At 28.3% G+C, this 24,403-nt stretch overlaps 1 protein-coding gene across 4 annotated transcripts in view; it reads left to right on the forward strand.

Moving 5' to 3' along the window:
• The first annotated feature begins 686 nt into the window (after nt 1-686).
• The window catches only part of LOC111677567 (G protein-activated inward rectifier potassium channel 3), a 24,461-nt gene continuing 744 nt past the window's right edge, over nt 687-24,403 (forward strand). The window contains exons 1-5 of one of the 4 annotated variants that reach the window (XM_023438716.2): nt 688-1,081; nt 4,905-5,234; nt 16,744-17,018; nt 17,079-17,861; nt 21,141-21,603. In XM_023438716.2, coding sequence (XP_023294484.1) covers nt 4,966-5,234; nt 16,744-17,018; nt 17,079-17,861; nt 21,141-21,199 — 1,386 coding nt within the window. In that variant the 5' untranslated portion in view covers nt 688-1,081; nt 4,905-4,965 and the 3' untranslated portion in view covers nt 21,200-21,603. Of the gene's footprint in view, nt 1,082-4,904; nt 5,235-8,359; nt 8,791-16,743; nt 17,019-17,078; nt 17,862-21,140; nt 21,607-24,403 lie in introns of those variants that run through there. The other 3 variants (XM_046949987.1, XM_023438717.2, XM_046949988.1) reach the window with 3 other exon arrangements.

Here is a 24,403-nt window from a genome sequence, read left to right on the forward strand (position 1 = left end):
AGCTTCTCAATATATATCACCACGAGAAGTTTAGACCGATTCATTGTGGCTATAACAAGGTTCCGTACAGCCGAATACAACAATCTTACTTGGATTTTTATTTTGACGAGTGTTGAAACTTTTTGTGGTCTGCGTTGTTGTTCCTGATGTCTAGTGAATTGTTGATCTGTATTTATCTTTTTTAATTTAACATTATTTGACTTGTAGCGTTGTTCGTTTTTACATGTGTTGATTACACAGAGCAACAATTTTTTTTAATAAAAATATTAACAAATTTGTCTATGTTTGAAAAGGCTTTCAAATATACGTTCTTATTATTTTGGGCTTTTAGAACGAGCTGTGTAGAACAGTGTAATTCATAATTGACTCTTTGCTGTTCTCTTTGCCATTGCTGTTGTTGTGTTTTTCTTTCTATGATCGTATGTGCAATCGTAGTGGGATCACACAAATACTTCATTCATACTTGTTGTTTATATCATTCATACGTACTCACGTCCTATACTCACTGCCGTAAATGCTACGCTAGTAGTATCGAATACCAACGGTCGGACAGACATACATATACCTCAAGTATGCATACAATTACACTTGTTCATATCAAAAAAACAGCAACAACAACAACTAAGAACAAATGAAATGAAAATAGTGAGTGTAATAAAACTGATCTTGTCACTGGTGGCTTTAGTTTTAAATACGCGTCAAACGTTAAACATGCATTGAAACAAAAGATAATAGAATACGGTTTAAATTTTTAAAAGGAATTTTAAATAAATATTTTAAAATCATACAAGAAGAAAATCTTGTGTCTTAAGTCCTGCCAAACGTTTGTTGCAATCTACTAAATACTCGTTTTAAGATATTTCTTTCAAATATTCCGAAAATATGTGTTAAATATGTATGTTTTAAATTTATAGTTTTTTTAAAAGTGTTAACATACTGCATTACCAATCTAGTTAACGCTTTTATTTCAAAAAAAGTGCTATTAGTTAATGAAAAGGTGTTAATATTCAAAGCGTAAAATATAAATATTTTTCGTTATTATGTGATTAAATACGTGCCTTATTAATGTTAATAAATTAATGTAAGTTTTTATGTAAATAAATAATATTTGAATTATTGTAAACTATTAACTTAAATAACATTCCCCGGTTTAGAATTGTTCAGAGAACGAAATTTTTAAATTTAGAAGTCGTTACAACTTGTAATAAAATTTTGTTAGTTTTTTTTTATTATGTTATAATTTCTATGAAGTAAAAATTGGGACACGGATGATCCTAACTTTACAAATAGTGGTATTGGATGGTGAAGATTTTATAATAAAATATTTTATATATTTTAAATTTCTCGACATTAAAATAAAATCTGGTTTAAATTACTTTACACAATTTATCGCTTAAATTATATAGTTATATTTGGATCTTACCAATTTCAATAAAATCAGAAAATTATATGAATTCTCTTCTAAGTCCACTAAAGATCATTTTGTGGTCCAGCATTACATGAACAAAATTTTAAAATTTTAGTTTCATAATTAGCTCAAAGTTACCTACACAGAAAAAAGTTTCAACATAAATATTATAAACTGCTTTCATTGGCAAAATGATATTAAAGAATACGTTCCTAAGTTGTATGAATTTTGTCATATTAATTTTTTCAAACAAAATCTAGAAGCCTTCATAAATATCGCAGAAAAAAAGTAAAAATTTAAAAAATTTTCGTCATGTACAAATTCTTACACATAATGAACTTTTAATATTCTGAATGAAAATGGTTTGAAAAAAAAGTCATGTTCGGTTCATAATATTTATTATCAAATTCATTCCAGATATGAATTAATTTTTTTCTGTCTAGTGAAAACTTACATTGAAAAGTGATTAGTTAATATGATAATAGAGCCTCTTTTTACTACTTCACAACTCATTACCATTTAAACACATTATTTTAACACGGTAATGTCATTGAAGGCAAGTACTTCTGCGCTTGCTTACAAATAGGGAGTTAAATTAGAACATTTCTCTTATAACAAAGTTGTTAAGTAAGTTGTTTTGATTTTAATAAAATAGATACAGTGGGATTGTAAACAGGGACTTCGGATTCTTTATTGCGCGTCAAAGATTGGTTTTTAGACGTTAATTTATTTATTTTGTTTTTTGAAGTATTTCTAAATCATATTTAAAAAAAAGAGCCATTACTAGAGTACTTCAAAATAATGCAGACGGTGAGAAGTAGTAATTCAAAACTAAGTGGTTGTCGATAATGGGTTGTACTTCCACCCATTACGAGATTTTCCCAGGAACGTAATTTTTGAGACCGGGACACTTGTGTGGGGTTATGTTTATTTGTGGACCATGTCTCATATTACTTTGTAAAGAAATTTCTGTTAATATAAAATTAGTTTGTGGCAAATTTAATAAATATGTATATAGATAATTCTAAGACTATTATGAAAGTCAATTTCTGAAGATAATTTTATATGTGGGCTGGGCTTAATAATGCATCGATACTTCTAAGAAAATTTTGCGTTCATTAGTTTAACTACCTCGAGTACCCTTCCCTTTAATAATATATAAGCCTTTTCGTTTCCAACTCCTCCCGAGTGGCAAAATGAGGAAAATAGAAAAAAAAGAATAATATAAGTAAAAAAATAAGTTGAGGGTACTACATCTTTTCAGATGTCATATTTAATTAAAATCGCATTTATTTTTCTTCAATTATTCCTTTACCCCTGAAATTAAAGGCAATTATGAACTTTAAAGTGGACCAATATTAAATTCTCATAAATGATGGATAATTTTATGTAAACACCTAGAAAATTCAAGAGTATCAAATTAGGTTTGGAAAAAGAAAAAGTACGTAAAAGTTCTTTTTTTTGGGTTCTCACATAATTAAGGTTCTATATACATAATTACATGTCTCTGGATTCAATATTATAAAAAACGAAGAAATACCAAAAAGTTCCTTTTATGGTTTCTCACATAATTCTGACTGTACATAATTAATTTTATGTTTCTATGTTCAATATTATAGAAAATACAAAAAGTACATTTTGTACAACAAAAAATACCAAAAAGACCCCTTTTTAATGTTCTCGTCTAATTCAGGTTTTACATGCTTTATTTCATATTCTAGATTCAATTTTATAGATAATTCAAAAAGCACCTTTTGAAAAACGATAAAGTTCCTAAATATCCCCTTTTATGGGTTCTAACCTAATTGGGGATCTACATACTTAATTTCAGGTTTTTAGGTTCAATATTATAGAAAATTCAAAAAGTACCTTTCGAAAAACGAAAAAGTACCAAAAAGAAAAGTTCCCTTTGTTTTTTTTTGCAATTTGTGCCTGAGAATGATTAAAAAAATCGCAATTTTTGATAAAATTTTCAAAGGTTGTCTCGGTATTTTGCTTATATCTTCGGTATATATGGACCGATTTAGCTGGTTTTATATAGCGTTCTTCCCGATCGTATGTGTGATAAAATTATAGAAGATTCAGATCTCGCAGTTATGTGGGGTCTTCTGACTTATACATACACACAGACAGACAGACAGACAGACCAACATGTCTAAATCGACTCCGCTATCTATAAGGACCCAAAATATAGTATGTACACTTTCACAGAATGTGAAAAATTTACTTAGAGCTACTTTTGAAGTGATGATAAATGTTATTTTTTGGAAGTACTTCGTTTTATTATTTCTGGGTGGTATTGGGATTTGAAATTTTAGAATACAATTAATTTGACTCAAATAATATTATCAATTAACTCCAAAATAAACCTTTTGAAAAACGAAAAAGTTCCGAAATATTCCCTTTTATGGGTTTTACCTAATTTGGGATCTACATACTTAATTTCATGTTTTTAGGTTCAATATTATAGAAAATTCTAAAAGTACCTTTTGAAAAACGAAAAAGTACCAAAAAGAAAAGTTCCCTTTGTTTTTTTTTTGCAATTTGTCTCTGAGAATGATTAAAAAATCGCAATTTTTGATAAAATTTTCAAAGGTTGTCTCGGTATTTTGCTTATATCTTCGGTATATATGAACCGATTTAGCTGATTTTATATAGCGTTCTTCCCGATCGTATGTGTGATAAAATGATAGAAGATTCAGATCTCGCAGGTATGTGGGGTCTTCTGATTTCTACACACACACATACAGACAGACAGACCAACATGTCTAAATCGACTCCGCTATCTATAAGGACCCAGAATATGCTAATTATCGTTTCGATGATGTATTAAAAGAATAGGAATAGGGTCTTAAGTTAAATTCATAAATGAATAATGCAATGATATTTATAGCATATTTCAGATTATTAACTCCTGTTGTATTGTTATATTGTATTAAAAATCAAGAAATAAATTTCTAATATTTTTTATTTGTTATATAGCAATTTAAAAAACAATAAAATTTAATTTACGTATAAAATCTTTAAGACTTGTACGTGATGTAATTTTTTTTATAATTTGCTGTTTTCTATAAAAGCGTAAAATATATATATTAAATATATGCATTAAGAACGTTTGAAAATTGTATTCAGATTAAAGATTTTTATAGTCAACAATTATAGTTTAAAACCACAGGAACTAATATTGTAAATTAATTAGATAGTTTTTTATTTGTAACAAAATTTTTATTTAGATTTTATATCTCAATATTTTATTACGCTTTATTATCAACAAACAGATATCTCATGAGTGGCCTATAAAACTTGTGTAACTGACTTAAGTACTTTAAAATATTTTGCAAATATTAGTTTAATATACTTTAACAATTTTAAGAAGAAAATTTATAAATAAATTTTAACAAGAAAACAAAAATAAAAATAAATAACAATTAAGAAAAGAGTGCTAAATAATTGTTAATAAATTTAAATTATTTCTTATTCTTTTTTTTTATTGCAGATTTGTTTTATAAATTTACATTATCAAGCAGAAAGAAACCTAACTACGTACAACATACAAAATGATTTCACGTTTAAAGTTAAATTATTTAAATACACCCGTCACAGAAAGTGATGTTAAGTCATCACCTGTATCGGAAAAGTCAGAACCTTTAACCGATCCTAAGAAACTACTTAGACAAGTAACCATTGAACCTGAACCTGATTCTCTAGATAGTGTCCTGCTTAATCCTCAGTCATATCCCATAACTATAATACCAAATCGTCCAAATACTTTTTATGGTTTAACCACACAGAATGGTAAACCATTTACGAGACAACAAAGTTGTAGGTAAGTTTAATGATGATATGCGGCAATAACAGTTTTTATGGCACTAGTCATCGATATGATATCTTATACCTAGGACTTATACAAGATTTTATTTTGTGAGAAATGGATTGAGTGAGAAACATTTTATAAAGAAAAATTTTTATAAAATCGATTTTTTATAAGAAGTTCCCAATCGTAAATCAAAAGAGTTTTTGGAAAAATTTCGAAAAACTTATTCAATCGGACAGCTGTTAGTATAAGAAATTTTTCAATAATTGACAAATTTGTCTAGAGATAGCTTCCTTTAAGAAAAATGTCTATATAAAAAAGCTTTATATTACAGTTTTTTCTATAGTAAAGCTTTTGATAGAAACTTTTCTTATAGAAAAAACTTTCATAAAAAAGCTTCAGTATAGAAAATCTTCAATCTAAATTTTTCCTACAGATAATTTTTTATCACCACTTCTTTGCTCTAGAGAAGCTTTATAGTTAAATTTTTCTGTAGAAGCTTTTCCGTCTTATCGAAAGTTTTCACACAGAAAATCGTTTAATATCATCTTATGTAAAGAAAAGCTTTCAATCGTAATATTTCCTATAAAAGAACTTTTGTATAGAAACACATTCTATAGTAACTATTTCTATAAAAAACTTTCTATCGTAACTTTTCTATAGAAACACTTTCTATCGGAACTTTTTTCTATAGAAAAGCTTTTTATCGTAACCTTTTCTAAAGAAATGCTTTCTATGGTAACTTTTTCTATAGAAAAACTTTTTATCGTAACATTTTCTCTCTTTTCGGCTTCTATAGGTAAAACTTCCCAGCAAAAACTGGGTAATGGCTTTCAATTGTAATTACTTACCTAACAACATACCTTTCAATGACTACTCGATATCGCCTGGATTACATAGAAGTAGTCTAATAAGGTTTTACTAATAATTTATGATATAAATACTTTCTAATTCATTAGCCATCTTGCCAGTAAATATATAAAAGCTGCATACGTCTTTTCATGCGATTTACAATGACAACTTTTTCTAATTACTTGTAATCGTTTGTCGTAAGTACTTGACATCACCGTGTTAAAATAATGACTTAAAATGCTATTGTGTAAGTAAATTTTAGCATTATAACCTCTTACAGGGTAATGAAAGTTTTTACTGGGTTTCTATCATAACTTTTTCCATAGACATGTCGTTACTTTTTATCATAAATTTTTCGTATATTTTTCTACAGAAAACACTTTTTATAGAAAAGCTTTCTATCATTACTTTTTTATAGAAAAGTTTTCTGTTTTCTATAGAAAAAAACTTTCTATCGTAACTTTTTCCATAAAAAAGTTTCTATTGTAACCTTTTGTATAGAAATACTTTCCATCGTAACTTTTCCCATAGAAATGTTTTCTATTGTAACTTTATTTTATACAAAAGTTTTCTATTGTAATCTTTTTTATAGAAAAGCTTTCTAAATAAATGTTTTCTATCGTTTTGGAACTTTTTTACTTTATATGGAACTTTTCTACAGAAAAGCTTTCTATCATAGTTTTTTCTAAAGAAAAAACTTTCTATGGTAACTTTTACTACAGAAAAAAACTTTTTATCGTAAATTTTTCATCGAAACACATTGTATTAAATATTTTTGTGGTCAAAATGTTTGAATAAAAACACTTACCATTAAAAAGTTTTTTTTTATAAAAAATGTTGTTTAAAATTTTCTTTAACAAAGTTTTCAATTAGAATATTTTTCTAGAAAAGTCTTCAATCGAAAACCAGAAAAGCTTTTTCCTAAAACTTTTTCATATATAAGAGCTTTTAATTGAAACTTTTAATATTGCCATCTAAAGCATTTGATCGTGTTTATTTCTGTAAAAAAGCTGGAAAAAAGCTTTATATCGTAACTTTTTTTTAAACAAAGCTTTCATTTTATCATAATTTTTCTATAAAAAATTGGAAGATTTTTCCGTCTGAAGACGTAAAAGCTTTTATCATAATTTTTCTATAAAAAAGCTTTATTCCATAAATTTTTCTATTAAAAATTAGAAGATTTTTATAAAAAGTCTTAAATCGAAAACTTTTTAAACAGAAAAACTATAAAAGCTTTTAATGGATTTTTTTAATTTTTCTATCAAAAACATTTACCCTGTTTATTTGTGCGTAAAAAGTTGGAAAACGGAAAAGCAAAGCTTTATTTTAAGAATTTTTATATAAAAAAGTTTTCAATCGAAACTATTTGAGAGAGATGTTTAAAAAAGTTTTCTTTGAAAAAATTTTATTTAGAAAATTTTTTGCAGAAAAGCTGACATTCTTGAAAATTTTTGAGAAAAAAGCATTTTTGGAATTAAAATCTCTTTCTATTCATTTTGTTAAAAATTTGATGTAAAATTGTTTTTCTAAATTTCATTATAATAATGAACTCTCGGTTTATATCTCGAGGTTTATGTGACGCAAAGTAGTACAATAAGAAGTTGATTATGAAAATATTTAAAATTATTACAATTTGTAGTTATTTTTAAATAAAAATTTAACATATTTTTATTAAATTTAAATTGGAAAAGCAATAAATTTAAAGTGACCATCTTTAAGTTTTACACAAATTAAATTAAATTAATTTTTCTACCGTAAAAAGTTTAATTTTGATTATCTATTTTTCATTATCAATTGAAATACAATTGTATTTCAAATTTCACGTGATCATTAACATCATTATCATCGTCATCAGCAGCAGTATCATTATCATTATAATGTTTTGAAAATTTTTTTGTTTTTCACTTCGTATTTCAATTAAATGAAGTGTGAAATTGTTATTAATGGCAGTGGAAATGTAAATATTTTTACAATTGTTCAGATAACTTTTCACATTTTGAACATAATTAGAAATGCAAACAATTTTAAGCGAAATTATAAAAATAAAATGTGAAAACAATAAGAAAACAAAATTCAAATTCAAACTTGATTAAATAACCCAGCCATAACGATAAATAAACTATAAATTTTAAAAAGCAAAAAAAGATGAATATTAGCAATAAATATTTTAAATGCTAATCAAGTATAATATTTTAAATAAATATCCTAAATATTAAAATCGTGTAGTTAAAATCCAAAATAGATTTTAATTTTTCCATTAAAAATTTAGTTCATTACTCGCACACTTACGGTCAACAACACGAAACGGATTTTTCATTCATTAATGACTTCGGCCGGAAACGCGTAAACGTTATTTTTTTTGTTCTCTAAAAGGATTTTTGAAAACAAAAATCCTTTTTCTACTTTTAAGGATTAAAATTTGAAAGATTTTAAATTTTATTTTAATTGGCTGCTTAGCGTTTTTCTATATTATAACACGTTATCTATTGGATTTTGAAAAGAATAACTCTGACAATATGCATAAACCTCTGACGGATGTTCATGTGCTTCGCGAAGCAGATGAAGATAATTATGATAGTAAGGATGATCAGAGTTTTCTTACCAATAATATGAAACGCCAATATATGCGTGGAATTTCTACGACTACCTCACAAGCTGGTGGCGGCGGAGTTTATTATGAAGCTTTAAAGGGTTCCAGTGGTTCGTTGGTGAAAGGGTGGGTTATGTTATATAATTTATCATTTCTACTGAAATAATTAAAAAAAATTATGTGAAGTGTATGTTCGCATTCCAAATTAAATAAAAATAATACACAGCTTCAAAAGCAAAAAATTTAAGTGAAATGAAAGATTTTTGAAATATTGAAAAAAGTAAATCGAATAAAATAGAAAAACTTAAAAATTTCTGACCGATCTATAGGAATGACAATTGGTTTTGATTTTTAAAGACAATTTTATTATTTAAATAAATTTGTGGGATGTGTTTTCGAAGGGTGATATAGTTTTATAACTAAGTATTTCGGTTTTTATAAAGGTATTTAAAGATAACTATGAATAGTAAGAGAAATATATTCTTTTGTATTGGTATTGATATTGCGCCATCCGTTTAGATGATCATGTAATAAATTATTTATTAAATGTTTTAAATTGATATGCAATATGATTCGTGCTAACCAATTCCATACTGCGATTCATTGCTGATTTCTCATTCGTTATTCCTTTTTAAATATTCCGTTAAAGTAAAGCTAAAGCACTAAGATGCTAAAAAGCTCAAGAGAAGCATTTACTATTTATGCTAAGCTTCTCTCAGCGTTTAGCTTTATATAGTTAATAAGTTTAAATTAAGGATGTATGTCTACCTCATATTCGATTCGATAGACAAACACGACCTGCTGTTTGACAGAACAGAACACTAACTTGTAAAATGTTAAGCATAACATGTAGCTCTATGTTTTATTAAAATGTCATATAACATGAATCGAGTATCATAAGAATTAATATTAAAATCCATTCGTATGACAAACAAGTAAGAGTGTTATATTCTGCTATACTCGTATTTTTAAGGCAGTAATGAGCGTTAAAGTAATTTTATGGAGGGGTTGGGTCAATTATAGACCGATCCACATAAAGCTCGTTTGGTAACTAAGATACTTATTTATGTCAAATTTCTTCGCTATATTCGTATTTTTACGCCATAATTACCGTTAAAGTTGTTTTCTGAAGGGGACCTTATATAGGGGGTAGGGTCAATTATGGACCGATCCACATAAAATTTTATAGAGAGGTTTTGGCTAGTAAGACACTTACTTATAGCAAATTTCATCGCTATACTCGTTTGTTTAAGCCTGTAATAAGCGTTAAAGTCATTTTCTGAAGGGGACCTTATATGGGGGGTAGGGTCAATTATAGGCCGATGCGCATAAAATTTCATAGAGAGGTTTTGGAAAGACATTTACTTATGTCAAATTCTATCGCTATACTTGTATTTTTAAGCGAGTAATGAACGTAGGGGACGTTATATGGGGGGTAGGGTCAATTATAGACCGATCAACATAAAATTCGGTGAAAAGATATTGGCTTTAAACTTATGGGTGTCAAATTTCGTTACGATATTCATATTTTTTAGTCACTAATCAGCATTATAGTAATTTTCTAAAGGGGACCTTATATGGGTGGTAGGTCCAATTATGGTCCTATGTCCGACATAATTTCGAATTTAATTTCGGAAGTTGAAAAACTGACTTGTGCAATATTTTGTGACATTTGCTTCATAAACAACGGATTTGTGAAAGTTTGAAGCTTTTATCCATTATTCCGGGGGGTACATTTGTATGGGGTCTATGTGCAATCGTTTACCGATTTTGCCCATTTTCATTTCTGATCAATAAGTAATATTTTGGGAAAATTTCATCTCTCTATCACTATTTTTGTGGACGCTATCGTGTCAACAGCAGACAGACGGACGGATATAGCTAGATCGTCTTAGATTCTTACGAGGTCCCAGAATATATATAGTTTATGGGGTCTTTGAGCAATATTTCGATGTGTTACACACGGAATGACAAAATCAATATACCCCCCATCTTTTTTGATGGTTGGTATAAAAATATACGACATTATCAAATGTGTTATGAAAGTGACAACGCTATGTTGCAAATTGGAACGTTGCGTTGTCAAAATGACAACAATTTCATTTCGATAATTTTCTACCGGTTTTGTTTTCCTTTGTATAGCTTTCATACAAAAAGTCCTTGCAAAATGAGCTAAATGTCCACAATTCGCTTCCCCAACTCTAATATAAAGTCTCTTTCGGAAAATTGTTTTTAATGTTTTGGATGAATTTAACATAAATGCTATATTATTTAGATAAAACTAAAAACTACTCCCCTGTATACATTATTGAGGTACCTGATCCGTCCTATAAAATCCAGGCATGTATGATGTTCAAAATGGTGTATAGTCAGCCTGCAATACAGAGAAACATGTTGCGGATAATGTACTGCCATAATTATACCCTAGACCACTTTAGTGGGAAGTTTATATTGGATTTGTGCTGATGTTTGTAACGCACAATAATATTGGTCCTACACCCACCTTAAAGTATACCAATCGGCTCAGAATCATTTTCTGAGTCGATTAGCTATGACCGTCCGTCTGATCGTCCATGTAAACCTTGTAATGAAACTACAGGCCACAATTTTGAAGATAATTTAATGAAATTAGGTGTATGACTGTTCCACGGACGAAGCCCATTGAAAATGGTTAAGATCGGTCCATCATCGGTTCACCTATCCCCCATATAACTGAACCCCCGATAGGGCTTTTAAGTTCATAGTTATGTTTATTGTACTCATTTCTCAAAAAAAAAGCTGCAAAACCAAGTTCCATACTAGCCTTGATGATCCTCATGAACTTTTTCATTATAGGGCCTCACTATACCCTAGCCCCTATAAAAAGACCCTTTCAAAATTTATTTTAAATGCCCACAATTTATCAACAATAAATTTCTTAAGTATGTATATCTGAGACAAGGTGAAATTCAACTTAAATGCTTTATTATGAAAGCTAGATCACATTTTCTTTTTGTAGTTTGGATTAGGTGGTCCTCAACTTGTACATCAAAATGTTAAATATATTTAGATTACTTTTGAACCAGTCCTAGTTGAGGAGTACTATCACGAGTGAACAAAGTGGTCTAATTGGTATGGCAGGGTATACATTGGTATGGCTAATCAAAACTGATTTAGAATTATTTGCAAACAAAAGATTATAGTAGAATATTATATAGTTGCTTGGAATTTACTTACATTGAATTATGCAATAATTTTTTTTGCATATAATATTTCCTCATTATCACTTACTTACAAGCCAAAGAAAAAAAACAATGTCTTTCAATCTAATAAAAATCATAAATAATAGAAAACAAGTAGGAAAGTATAGTCGGGCATGGCCGACCATATGATACCCTACACCATGAGTATATTTTTACAATTTTTACTTTTATAAAATTTTTATTTTTTGTAAAGAAACTTTTATGTTGAATATTACCATAATTCCAAAATATTTAAGCCATTTATTGATAAAAAACTAAAATTTCTAAATCAGGCTTTATATAGGTCAAATATGGGCCGATCCTCGGTAAATTTGGGAAAAGGATATATTTCTAAATAACAGTTAGTTTTGTTGAGTTTCATTGCGATACAAATGGTTACAAGTCAATTTTAGACGTTTAAGTCATTTTTTGAAGGGGGGTTTGTATGGGGGCTAGGGTCAAATATAGGCCGATCCTTACGAAAATCTGCAGTATCATTTATACTTATATAAAACTTATTTGTGCCAATTTTAAGAGAGATAGCAGAATATTTGACGTAATTATAGCATAAAAAGTTCAAATCGGGAGGTACGGTTGTATGGGGGCTAGGTGAAATAATGGACCGATTTCAACCATTTTCAATAGGCTTCGTCCTTGTGCCAAAAAACATGCTTGGTCCAAATTTCATCAAATTATCTTGAAAATTGCGGCCTGTATCTTGCGCACAAGGTTTACATGGCCAGCCAGCCAGCCGGACAGACGGACGGACGGACGGACATGTCTTAATCGACTCAAAAAATGATTCTGAATCGATCGGTATACTTTAAGGTGGGTATTGGACCAATATTTTTGTATGTTACAAACATCAGCACAAACGTATAATACCCTCCCCACTATAGTGGTGTAGGGTATAAATACGCCCACATAATTTAAATAAAAATTGCAAATGTAACTAAAAGAAAAAAACAAATCATAACAAAATATATTTATATCATATAATTTTGTTCATAATATACTTATTTACACTAGTCATTTAAATTAGAACGACATTCAACTTGAACTTAATGAGGTCTTATTTTTTCCATGATCAATGTCTTTCCTCCTGCTGCAAAAAAAAAACATTGAAAAATAATATATAAATTGATAAAAAGAAAATTAGTATATAATTGGAGATAAACTACTTACTATTGCAACCACATTAAAAATATAAAAAATGATAATATTTATATATTGTGTAGTTTAATTATTTAAATTTTTATTGTTTTTTATTACATCGAACACAGATTGACTTGAATGTCACTAGAAGTGGTTAGAGTTGGGCGATTGTTTGCATTTCTAATGGGTTTTCTGTAATTTATTCGATTCTGTGTTATAATTGTGGTCTTGTAAATTAATCTACTTTTTTGCTATTTTATTTTAAATATTACTTTGTTATAATTTGTTACCCAATATTATGGATATTCATATCATATTTATCAACTTAAAGTTTTATACATAACCTCATTAATGAAGAATTATTGTCAAATAATTCTAATCTCTTCCTACAGCCAATATGCATAGAACTATAAAAACTATAAAAATCTAGCTAATTTTTATATTAACATTTTATTACTTGTTACATACAATACGCCCACATCTCACAACATTTAATGGCTAATGTGGTTAACTCAACACATTAAACAAGTTAAAACAAATAATAACAATTTTTTTTTTTAATTCCACACAGTTGTTTGTAGATTATTTAAATTTCAATTTAAATTCCATTTTAAGTGCAATTTTAATGCAAAACTACAACACGTTTAGTTTATCTAATAAAAATGAATTGCAAATCTCTGTGATCTCTACGACCAAATTAAGTGCATTTAACACTTGTCAATTGGTGTTTGTAAACGGCACCCCAAATTATAATTAAAATAGACACGTCTCTTAACACATTTGTACATACTCTTGCTAAAGTATGTACATTTTTTTTATTATTATAATTTCTTAATTAATTGATGCAATGGCATGCAGTCTGCTAAGGCAGTCATATAGAGAGCCCAGCAAATGTTCAGTTATCCCATCCGCAGCTAGTTTATTCGTTGTGTGTTGGGTTAATTCATTAGTTACAATTATTCATGATTAAGCGATTGAAAACACTTGATCCTCTTGTGACGGCCAAAGACTTGACTAGACTCTAGACTAGACTCTAGACTAGACTCTAGACTACACTATAGACTAGACTATAGACTAGACTATAGACTAGACTATAGACTAGACTATAGACTAGACTATAGACTAGACTATAGACTAGACTATAGACTAGACTATAGACTAGACTATAGACTAGACTATAGACTAGACTATAGACTAGACTATAGACTAGACTATAGACTAGACTATAGACTAGTATTCTAGTATCAATTGATTTAAAATCGTGTCATTATAATGTACTGTAATAGTTCCCCGTTCTTTTAGTCTCAAGTGTTAAATGCTAAATATTTACACGCTCATTCATACAAGCGTGCCTTTGCTTAGTGACATTTTGTTGTGTAGTATATTTCTATTTAATGACACTTCTTGAACTTTGATGGCAAATTGTATTAATTAATTTAAAATTAATTTCATTAATGTCTTTAGCCATTTAAAATAAATTGTTTACATATACAAAACGCCGCCTTTCTTGTGAGTCTCTTTGTTTTTCTTAATAAAACTATTTGGTGTGTGCATAAAATTCAATTTGTTTGCTGTGTTTTTTGTTTAAACTGTAAAAAAAGTAATTATTATTATTATAATTTTTCTGGACAGTTGTAATGTGTGGGAAAATTATATGAAAATTTAATGGATACATTTGGAGACCTAGTTGAAAATTGCATAATTTTAAGTATAGAATTTAAATTCTATATATTCCAACTCACTGATTTTAGAATATGTATGTTTGTAGTAATAACTATTAGTATTCAATTAATCTAGACTTGACGTAAGAAAATAGTTTCTCTGCTATAGTACAGTATTATATTAAAATTTAATTCTAATAATGTTAACCGATGAACAACTGCTTAATTGATCTCTTGTGTTGGTGATAATTTTACCCAGATTACCCGGACTCTGTTATCTTTAAAAAAAAATGACTAATGTGTTTTTATTTTTACCGCTTAAAATATGTGTTAGATATCATTGTTTTCCGAAGGTATACGTTTAAACTTGGAGCACTTTAAACCCTTAGCTAAAACTGCGATCACTCTGGCCCAAAGGTATGCTCAAGTTTTCATGTTAGTCTTAACTTTTGGAAAGCACAATCTGGTGCTCTTTGTGTATAATAGTGTCATGACCAAACTATATTGTTCATGTACTGAACTTGAGAACAAATAAATTATATAAATGTATCTTGAAACGATCCTCAGCTCCTTAGAACATATTTAAGTGATTTTTATTTATCTCGTTTGACAAAAAAAAAAAAAAAAAATGATCCACACCTACTTTACATACATACTAAGCAAAAAAAGAACTTCCAAAGAAAAAACAAGGAAGTAGAATTTACTACATGAAAGTACTGAAAGAGACCTGAAGAAGTGATGATTTTAGCACAGGTCATAAGAAGGATGTTCATTTTATTTGAATCCACATTCACTATATCTCTCAGGAATTATATGTTCTTTTTTGTGAGTTATTAGGAAGTGAAATTGTAGTATTATAAAGTAGAATTAATTTGACTTAAATGATATTAAATTAAATAAATGTATTGCATAATTTCACTACAAAGAAATTTACTTTCAATTTTAAACAAAATTTTATTCTTTTCGCTTCTTTGGAAGTCAAAAAACATCACTTCCACAGAAGGTAAGAAGTTCACTTGGTGCTGCTTTTGAAGTGGTGCTAAATGTTATTCTTTTGGAAGTACTTCATTTTATTTTTGCTGGATATTTACATATATAGTAAGAACATCTATTGGGATTATTTAAGTATTCCCTATATTGTTTTTAAGGGACGAAAAGAAGAAAAAATGCTTTCTTTGCATGAATATAGATGAACCAGATATATAGATGGACCAAAATTATTTGGCGTGGGTGTTACTCATTATTCATATATTGCCTCATTTTAATAATGGACCCAAATTTAAACAGGCTTAATCTAGTAGAATAAACTGGACATACTGAGACAAAAATATAGATGTTGAGGATGAGTGACTAATTACTGTCTGAAGTTCAAAATTAAATGAATATTAAATTGTGATTTTGTGATTATAAAAATGTATATATTAACTTGTTTTATTAACTGTTCCAATAATTATCTACCTCACTATACTTGCCACACATGAATAATACTGCATCTTGTACTTGACTCGACTGACATTATTAGTCTGGTGGAAAAAAACTGCAAAAATAATGTATAAAAGTGATAAATTTGCAAAGAGAATGACATTCATAAATTTAGTACAATGTTAATTAGTGTTGATTGTTGTTGAGGAAAATAAAAAAAAAAACGAATGAAAATTTTTAATGTATAAACAAGCTGTGTAATAATGAAAAAAAAACATTCACGTTTATAAATTTTATATAAATTGTTTAATATTAGGAAAGATGTTGTACATATAAAAAGAAATAAAAATACATGTAGTTTTAAGTAAAAGTAATTTTATAAAAATTATATTGCATATGAATAAAAATGTCTGTGATCTTATTAGTTTTTTAAATGTAGTTTGAAAAAATATTAAAAAAATCCAAAGCGATCTGTTATCGTAAAGTTTCTCTAATTCAAATATTAATTTCTATTTTAAACACCCTGTTAATTTAGATTCCACACAGTTACTGATCATGTACAAATTTTGTAAAGCATACTTTAAGGCATTAATTCAAATGTTCTTTCTCTTCTTTTACAGATCACGCAACTACCGTCCGGGTAGTATGCGCAAAGTCCGAAGACGAGCTGTATTCAAAAATGGCGACTGTAATGTGCTACAGAAAAACCTCACCAAAAGACGTTTACGTTTTCTACAGGATATGTACACCACCCTGGTAGATTCACAATGGCGTTGGACTTTATTGGCATTTGCTTTGTCATTCATATTGTCATGGTTGTTGTTTGCTGTTCTCTGGTGGCTGATCATGTATACACATGGTGACTTGGAGGAGTTACATTTACCAGCCAATCAGGGTTAGTGTGTTCTTTGGAATGATAATTGACTTGTCTTAATCTCTTTATTTTTCCAACCAGAGGAAAGTGGCTGGGAACCTTGTGTTTCTGCCATTCATGGTTTCACTTCCTGTTTCCTGTTCTCTATTGAAACCCAGCACACAATTGGTTATGGTGTACGTACTACTTCGGAAGCCTGTCCCGAAGCCATTTTCATGATGTGCTTCCAATCTATTTATGGTGTCATGTCCTCGGCCTTTATGGCCGGTATTGTTTTTGCTAAAATGACTCGTGCCAAACAACGTGCCCAAACTTTACTCTTCTCGAAAAATGCTGTCATCTGTCAGCGTGATGGTGCTCTTAGTCTTATGTTCCGTGTAGGTGATATGCGCAAATCGCATATAATTGGTGCTAGTGTTAAGGCACAATTGATACGTACTCGTACCACCAAGGAAGGTGAAGTGATGACTCAACATTTCACCGACTTGGAAATTGGTGCAGATGAATGTGGTTCCGATATCTTTTTCATTTGGCCCATGGTTATTGAGCATAAAATCGATGAAAACTCACCCCTTTACAATATATCCGCCACCGATTTGCTACAAGATAAATTTGAAATTGTTGTCATACTTGAGGGTACTGTTGAGTCCACCGGTCAATCGACTCAAGCTCGTTCTAGTTATATTAATACTGAAATTTTATGGGGTCATCGTTTCGATCCAGTTGTTGTTTACAACAAAGATCGCCAGGCCTATGAGATTGATTATGCTCGTTTCAATGAAACAACACAGGTCGATACACCCCTGTGTAGTGCTCGGGATTTAAATGAAATCTATAAGATACAGGAGGGTTTCACAACACCGGGTAAGTGTTTGTTTTAGTTAAGTTAGTTGGTGTGTTGACTTTGTAAGTGTACGGTATTCATTTGATCATGTGACTCATTGACATTATTTTTAGTGGATCATGTATTAAAATTATTGGATTTTATAAATTTGTCTCATCCATCCTCATTCAGCTTAAGTGCTAGTTGTGGGGGTTATAACAGTGTCTGAAGGTTTATATACACATAGGTAAGATTTCATGTTGATTTTCACTAGCTCTTTTGTACACTATTATGTTGTTAATGAAATCGAAGTTATATTTATGACATTTGATACCTATTTCTCTTCTTTTTAGATAATATATCTAGAAAAAATTTTAAGAAATGTTTTATTAGAAAAGCTTTTTAAAGAGAGTTGTTTTTAAGTTCTTTGGTAAAGCTTTCATTGGAAAATAGTTTCGTTATATTTTTTCTTTAAGGAAGCTTTTCAAGGAAAAGTTTTCTTTTGAAAAAGCACACTTATAAAAACTTTTTTTAGGAAAAGTGTAACTATCTAGAGTAAAGAGAAAGAGTTTTTGTGAAAGTTTATAATAGAAAAGCTTTTTAAAGAGAGTTTCCTTTTTGCAATGTTTTTTTAAAAAGTTCTCTAGTAAAGCTTTTTTTTAAATACTCTTTTTTTGAAAGTTAGAAAAGTTCTTTAGAAAAACTTTTCTTAAAAAAATCTTAACTAAGTAAAGATACGATATCTTTAAAAAGAGTTTATTTAGACAAAGCGTACTTTGTAGAAAAGTTTATCTAAAGTTTACGCAGAGATAGTGTTTTTTTCACAATTTTCTTTAGAGAGAATCCTAACAAAAGTTTTTCTTAGAAGATTTTCACAGGAGAGTGTTTTCTATAAGAACGTTTCTCAAGAGAAAGTGTTTTCTTTGAAAACAGTTTTCTTTCGATAGATACTCTATAGAGTGCTTTCTTTAGAAAAGTTTCTCTATAGAAAGATTTCTTAAGAAATGTTGCTCTGAAAAGATTTTTTTTTAAAGAAATACCTGAAAAAAAGTTTTATTTTAAAAACCTTTCTCCAGACAGTGTTTTCTTTAAAAAATTCTCTAGAGAGTGTTTTTCGTTGAAATATTCTCTTTAGAGATAATATTCTCTTTAGATAGACTATTATTTCGAAAAGTTCCTCTAGAAACATTTTGTTTTAAAATGAGTTTCCGTTATAACAGTTAACCTATAGAGCTTTTCCTGAAAAAATAATCTTTCGAATAAGAGTTCCTTAAAAAAAATAAAGAAACCTTTCTCAGAAAATATTTTTTTTAATAGTATTTTATTTAGAAGTGTTTCTCTAGAATGAGAATTTTAGAAAGCTTCATTAATAAGAGTTCCGTTGGAAAACAAATATCAAGAAAACCTTGTTTAAAAAATATTTCCCAAAATTTTGTTTCCTTAGATATAGTTTAATCAGTGCTTTATTTAAAAAAGTTTCTTTAGATAAGGGTTTCTTTTAAAATGTTTCTCTAGAGAACGTGTTTTTAGTAAGATTCTCAAATGAGAGTTTCTTTAGAAAACAACAAGATAACCTTCATTAGAATATATTTTCAAAAGTGAGTTTTCCTTGAGGAAGAACAAATTTTTTATAGAAACGTTTTATCAAGAGTTTTCTTTAGTAAAGTCTATTGACAGTTGCTTTAGAAAAGAGAAATAAAGAAAATATTTTTGAAAATGAATTTCTCGAAAATAAGTATATATAAAGAGAGAGAGAATGTTTTATTTAGAAAAGTTTCTATTCAAAAAATTTTCTCTCGATGTCTTTTTCTTTTAAATGTTTATCAAGAGAGAGTGTTTTTTGGTAAGATTATCTAATGAGAGTTTATTTAGAAAAGAGAAATAGAAAAAATAAATTTTTATAAAATATTTTAAAGTAAGTTTTCCTAGATAGAGTATTGTTTGTAAAGAGTATTTAAAGAGCAAGAGAGTTATCTAAAGAAAAGTATTTTTATTTTATTCAAAAAAAATAGAGAGAGCTTTTCACTAGAAAGAGCTTTGTTTAGAGAGTAATAATTAATCTGACTGCTAACTCTAAACTCTAAACAAAAAATGAAATTTTAATAATTAGAATTTTTTGTTGATTAAGAAAATTTCGCTTACGGTCTTTCAAAGTGGTCAAAAAAGTAGGGTAAACTTTCAAATGTTTTGTCAATTTTACATTTCTCACAAGAGAGTAGAACTCACACGGTACTCGTAGATGTGAGAGAGTAATTTTCTATTTATAAGAGTCAGACTACATGTTATACTTTGCATGTGAACATAGGTCCTCAGATAAGAAAGTGTACAAAAAGCTCATTTGCAAGCAAGTTGTGTATGTAAACTCTAGATCAGCAAAACGCAATGAGCTCTCTTGTACTAATTCTTGAACGCTTACGTATGCTCACAAATGTATAAAAAGCAAACAAAATCAGTCTCAGAACTATTTTTTTTATTCTTTCGCTGCTCGAGATTGAGCTTTTTTTCTAAAAAAAAAAAATGTATAAAAGTTTTCTTTACTTCACTTCTTCAGAACTTTTTCCCAAGAAAAAACATTCTTTAGAGATTTGTTGAAGTCCGTTGAAAAGTTTACTTTCTTTAAGCTAAATTTTTTTTTACATTTTTTTTCCAAACATTTGCTTTTTTATAATTGATTGCTAATTTTACACGTGTCTCTCTGATTTATAGTTTTCTTTTGTATTTCCAAAAAAATAGTTTCATAGTTGTTAACAGATCCAACTGAAATATTCTTCTTTTGTCAAAAACTTTGATTGACAGGGTAAAAATTACATTTTGACATCTTTAGACACAATACTATGGCATAGTCATTAAAACCAAGATTAACTAATTTGATTTAAAATTGTATAGATATTCGAAAACAAACTCATAAATCTCATGATTTCATTCATTAATTTATGCATTGAAACCGTAATAAATTTTTACAGGTCTCCAAAGTTAATCATATATACCACCTAGTCTCAAATATTTCTTTGTACCGTAACAAAAAATAATCATAATAAAATTTAACAACTTAATTTTTAACAAGTGTTTTTATTATTATTTTATCTCTTTTTATTTAGTTTTATATTTTTTTGTCCATTTATTTTTTACATTCACACAAATTGTATAGTAGTAATAACTCATATTAATATGGTTTCTTTGTTAAATATTTTTATAACAATATTATTATTTTTTTTTTCATTTTTGGTTAACTTGTATGTAAATACATACATATATATTTTTTGGTGTGTATTTTTTGTTTAACATTTTTTTATATGATTTTTTTATGTTTATTTTAACAGAAACCACATTTACCATGCGTCAAATGTCCCTCGTCCCTCCATCTGAACAGGCATCATAAAAAAAATTGAAACTAAAACCAAAAAATAAAAATTCAAACAAAAGACATTTTTATATCAACGAAATCGTTTTCAAACTAATTCAAAATCCATTTAAAATAACGAACAAAAACCTCAAATTGTTTAAACTAAAATTTAATTTACAAATAAATCAGAAAACTAAATAAATAAAAAGGAAATCATGTTATGAATAAACAAAAAATAAATAAAAAATCATAATAATTTTAATTCAAAAAAAAAAAGCTATATATTTATGATCATGTTGTATTTGATTTATATTTTTGTTGTTGTAGACAATAGTATTCATATGTTTTAAGTATTTTAGTAGACATTCATATGTATTGTACTCGTATGTGTTTTATTACTAAATAATAATATTATTAATAATAATAAAAAAATAAATAAATAAATTGTTATGTTTACAGTTGAAAAAATAAATAATATATATATATATTTACATAAATTTATTTTAACATATTAAAATATATGTATTTGTGGTGTTTTTATTATTATTATTTTTATTTAACATAAATATCAATTAAGTTAACATTATTTATATTAATATTGGTTATGAGAAAAAGTTATTTCGTATGTGGGGTTAGTTTAGAATAGCATGTTACAGTGTTTAACTGTACTTACCACAAACGATTACAAGTAATTAGAAAAAGTAGTCATTGTAAATCACATGAATAAAAGTATACGGCATCTGTATATTCACTGGCAAGATTACTTATGAATAAGGAAGTATTTATATAACACATTATTTGTAAGACCTTATTATATTACTTCCATGTAATCCAGACCATATTTAGTAGTCATTGAAAAGTATGTTGTTAGGTAAGTAATTACAATTGAAAGCCATTACCCAGTTTTTGCTGGGTTTTTATTTCTTATGCGATTTACAATAATTACTTTTGCAAATTACTTATGCTATTATGTAAGTAAGTTTTAGCACTTTAATCCATTACAAGGAAATTAAAGTTTTTACTGTATTGATATTGTTCGTAGAATAAAAAGTATGTAAAATAATTACATACATCTAGCTATGTCCGTCTATCTGTTCTGAAAATGGAAAATAATTCATAAATATGATACATTTCCAGAAATTATTAAAAAAAAACTGCGTTGGATAGGGTCATTGTTTAGTATATACTTTTTTCATATTCTATATATCAGGGTAATATTCAGTACCATCATATAAACCTTAAAATTAAACTTCATGTCAAACTTATTAGATAATTTAAATTGGGTACACGATCTTCTTCTGTCATTGAAGAAAACTTCATGTCGAATCTTTAAAGAAAAACAAAATTGTTATATGTTCTTCTATTGCAGCCAAGCGCAGATAGAGAAACGCTAAGAAACTGTTATGGTAGTGATGAGAAAATACTAAAAACGCTTGTTCCTGGGACAATAGACAATCATGTTCCTGGGACAATATAAGATCATGTAGTTGACCTGTAGTTTGAATTTAAGGTTTACATGGACGGACATACAGACAGACAGATAAACAGACAGGCGGACACACGGACAGACAGACTGACAGACTGACAGACTGACAGACAGACAGACAGACAGACAGACAGACTGACGGATACATTAAGGTGGGTATAGGACCAATATTATTGTGAGTTACAAATATCAGCATAAAACCAATATATACTCTCTACTAAAGTGGTGTAGAGTATAAATACTTTTTGCAAAAATATTCTCTATTAATGAGGTTTGTATGGTAATATAAGTTAACAGTTTTCATAGAAGTGGACCTCCTAGAAATAGCTGAAACGGTCATAAATGTTTTATTTCTTTTTAAGATCGGTTCATAATTGATCCTACCCGCCATATAGGACCCCTTTCTGAAAATGACTTAATACTCATTACTGGCTTAAAAATATGTCGAAATTCGATACACGAATTTTTTACCCTAACGCCAGTACAAAGTCTTCTTCATAAAATTACTTTAACGTTTATTATTAGCTAAAAACTACGAATATAGAAATAAAATTTGATACCATAAAGATTCTTACGGCAATAACCTCTATACCAATTTCTTTAGGATCTGCTCATAAGTAACCCTACCCCCGATATAAGGCCCCCTTTTGAAAATGACATAAAAGGGTTTTGGATATCAAAATACGAAATTTCCTTATTTAAAAATACGAGTATATTGATGCAATGTGACTTAACAAGTTCTATACAAAACAAAACCTATGTACAAACATTTTATGAGTATCGGTTCATAATTGATGTATATAAGGTCCTCTTCAGAAAATTACTCATACGCTCACGATTTAAAATTATTGATGATTTATTGTAGGAATTTTGCAAGGAAAATGTACGTAAAAAATCTAAAATAAGCGATTAATAAGTTCAGGAATATGGGGGTAATTGTTTATAATTATTGTTATGATAATGCAACTAGTTAAATCGGTGAAAATGACTTTCGTTGGACCGGTAGTAAAAATAAATTGACAGTAACATATTTTAATCTTTTATTTAAATTTAAGTGACCTAACTCATTATCTAGAGTTAGGTCACTTAAATTTTCGGGAGGAAGATATACATTTGCGTCTATTTTTGTATAAACATCTTAATTAGATAATGGGTGATGTGCTTTTAAATGATTTTTGGGAACTTATATGGGAGCTATGTCCAATTCTGGACCGATCGAAAAAAAAGTTACCGTAACATTTCTTTAGTTAAAGGTTATATTTGTAATTTGTGTAATTAACTAAATTAGGTGAGTGAGGGAGTTTAAGTGATTTTTCTGGAGGTACCTTGTTTCTAGTCAACATCAATACACTTGTTCTCTGCTGCTGCTCTTGCTCTGCTTTGTTTTTATAAACAAGCGTATAATAACAAAAATTTCCCATATTGTTATGTATTTTGTGTTTGGCTTTTTTTTGCAATTTCTGTCTGAGCATGAATAAAAAATCTCAATTTTTGATAAAATTTTCAGAGGTTGTCTCGGATTTTTGCTTATATCTCCGTTACTTACATTTTGATTTTGATGTTTTTAAATAGAGATCTTCCCGAAATCATGTCTAACAGAATTATTGAAGACTCGGATCTCGCATATATGTGGAGTTTTCTGATTTCGACATACACACAGACAGACAGAATGACATGGCTAAATCGACTCTGCTATCTATAAGAATTCAGAACATATATACTTTATAGGGTCTTCTTACAAAGATTAAATGTAA

Source organism: Lucilia cuprina, chromosome 4, assembly GCF_022045245.1.
Source record: "Lucilia cuprina isolate Lc7/37 chromosome 4, ASM2204524v1, whole genome shotgun sequence".
Taxonomy (NCBI): domain Eukaryota; kingdom Metazoa; phylum Arthropoda; class Insecta; order Diptera; family Calliphoridae; genus Lucilia; species Lucilia cuprina.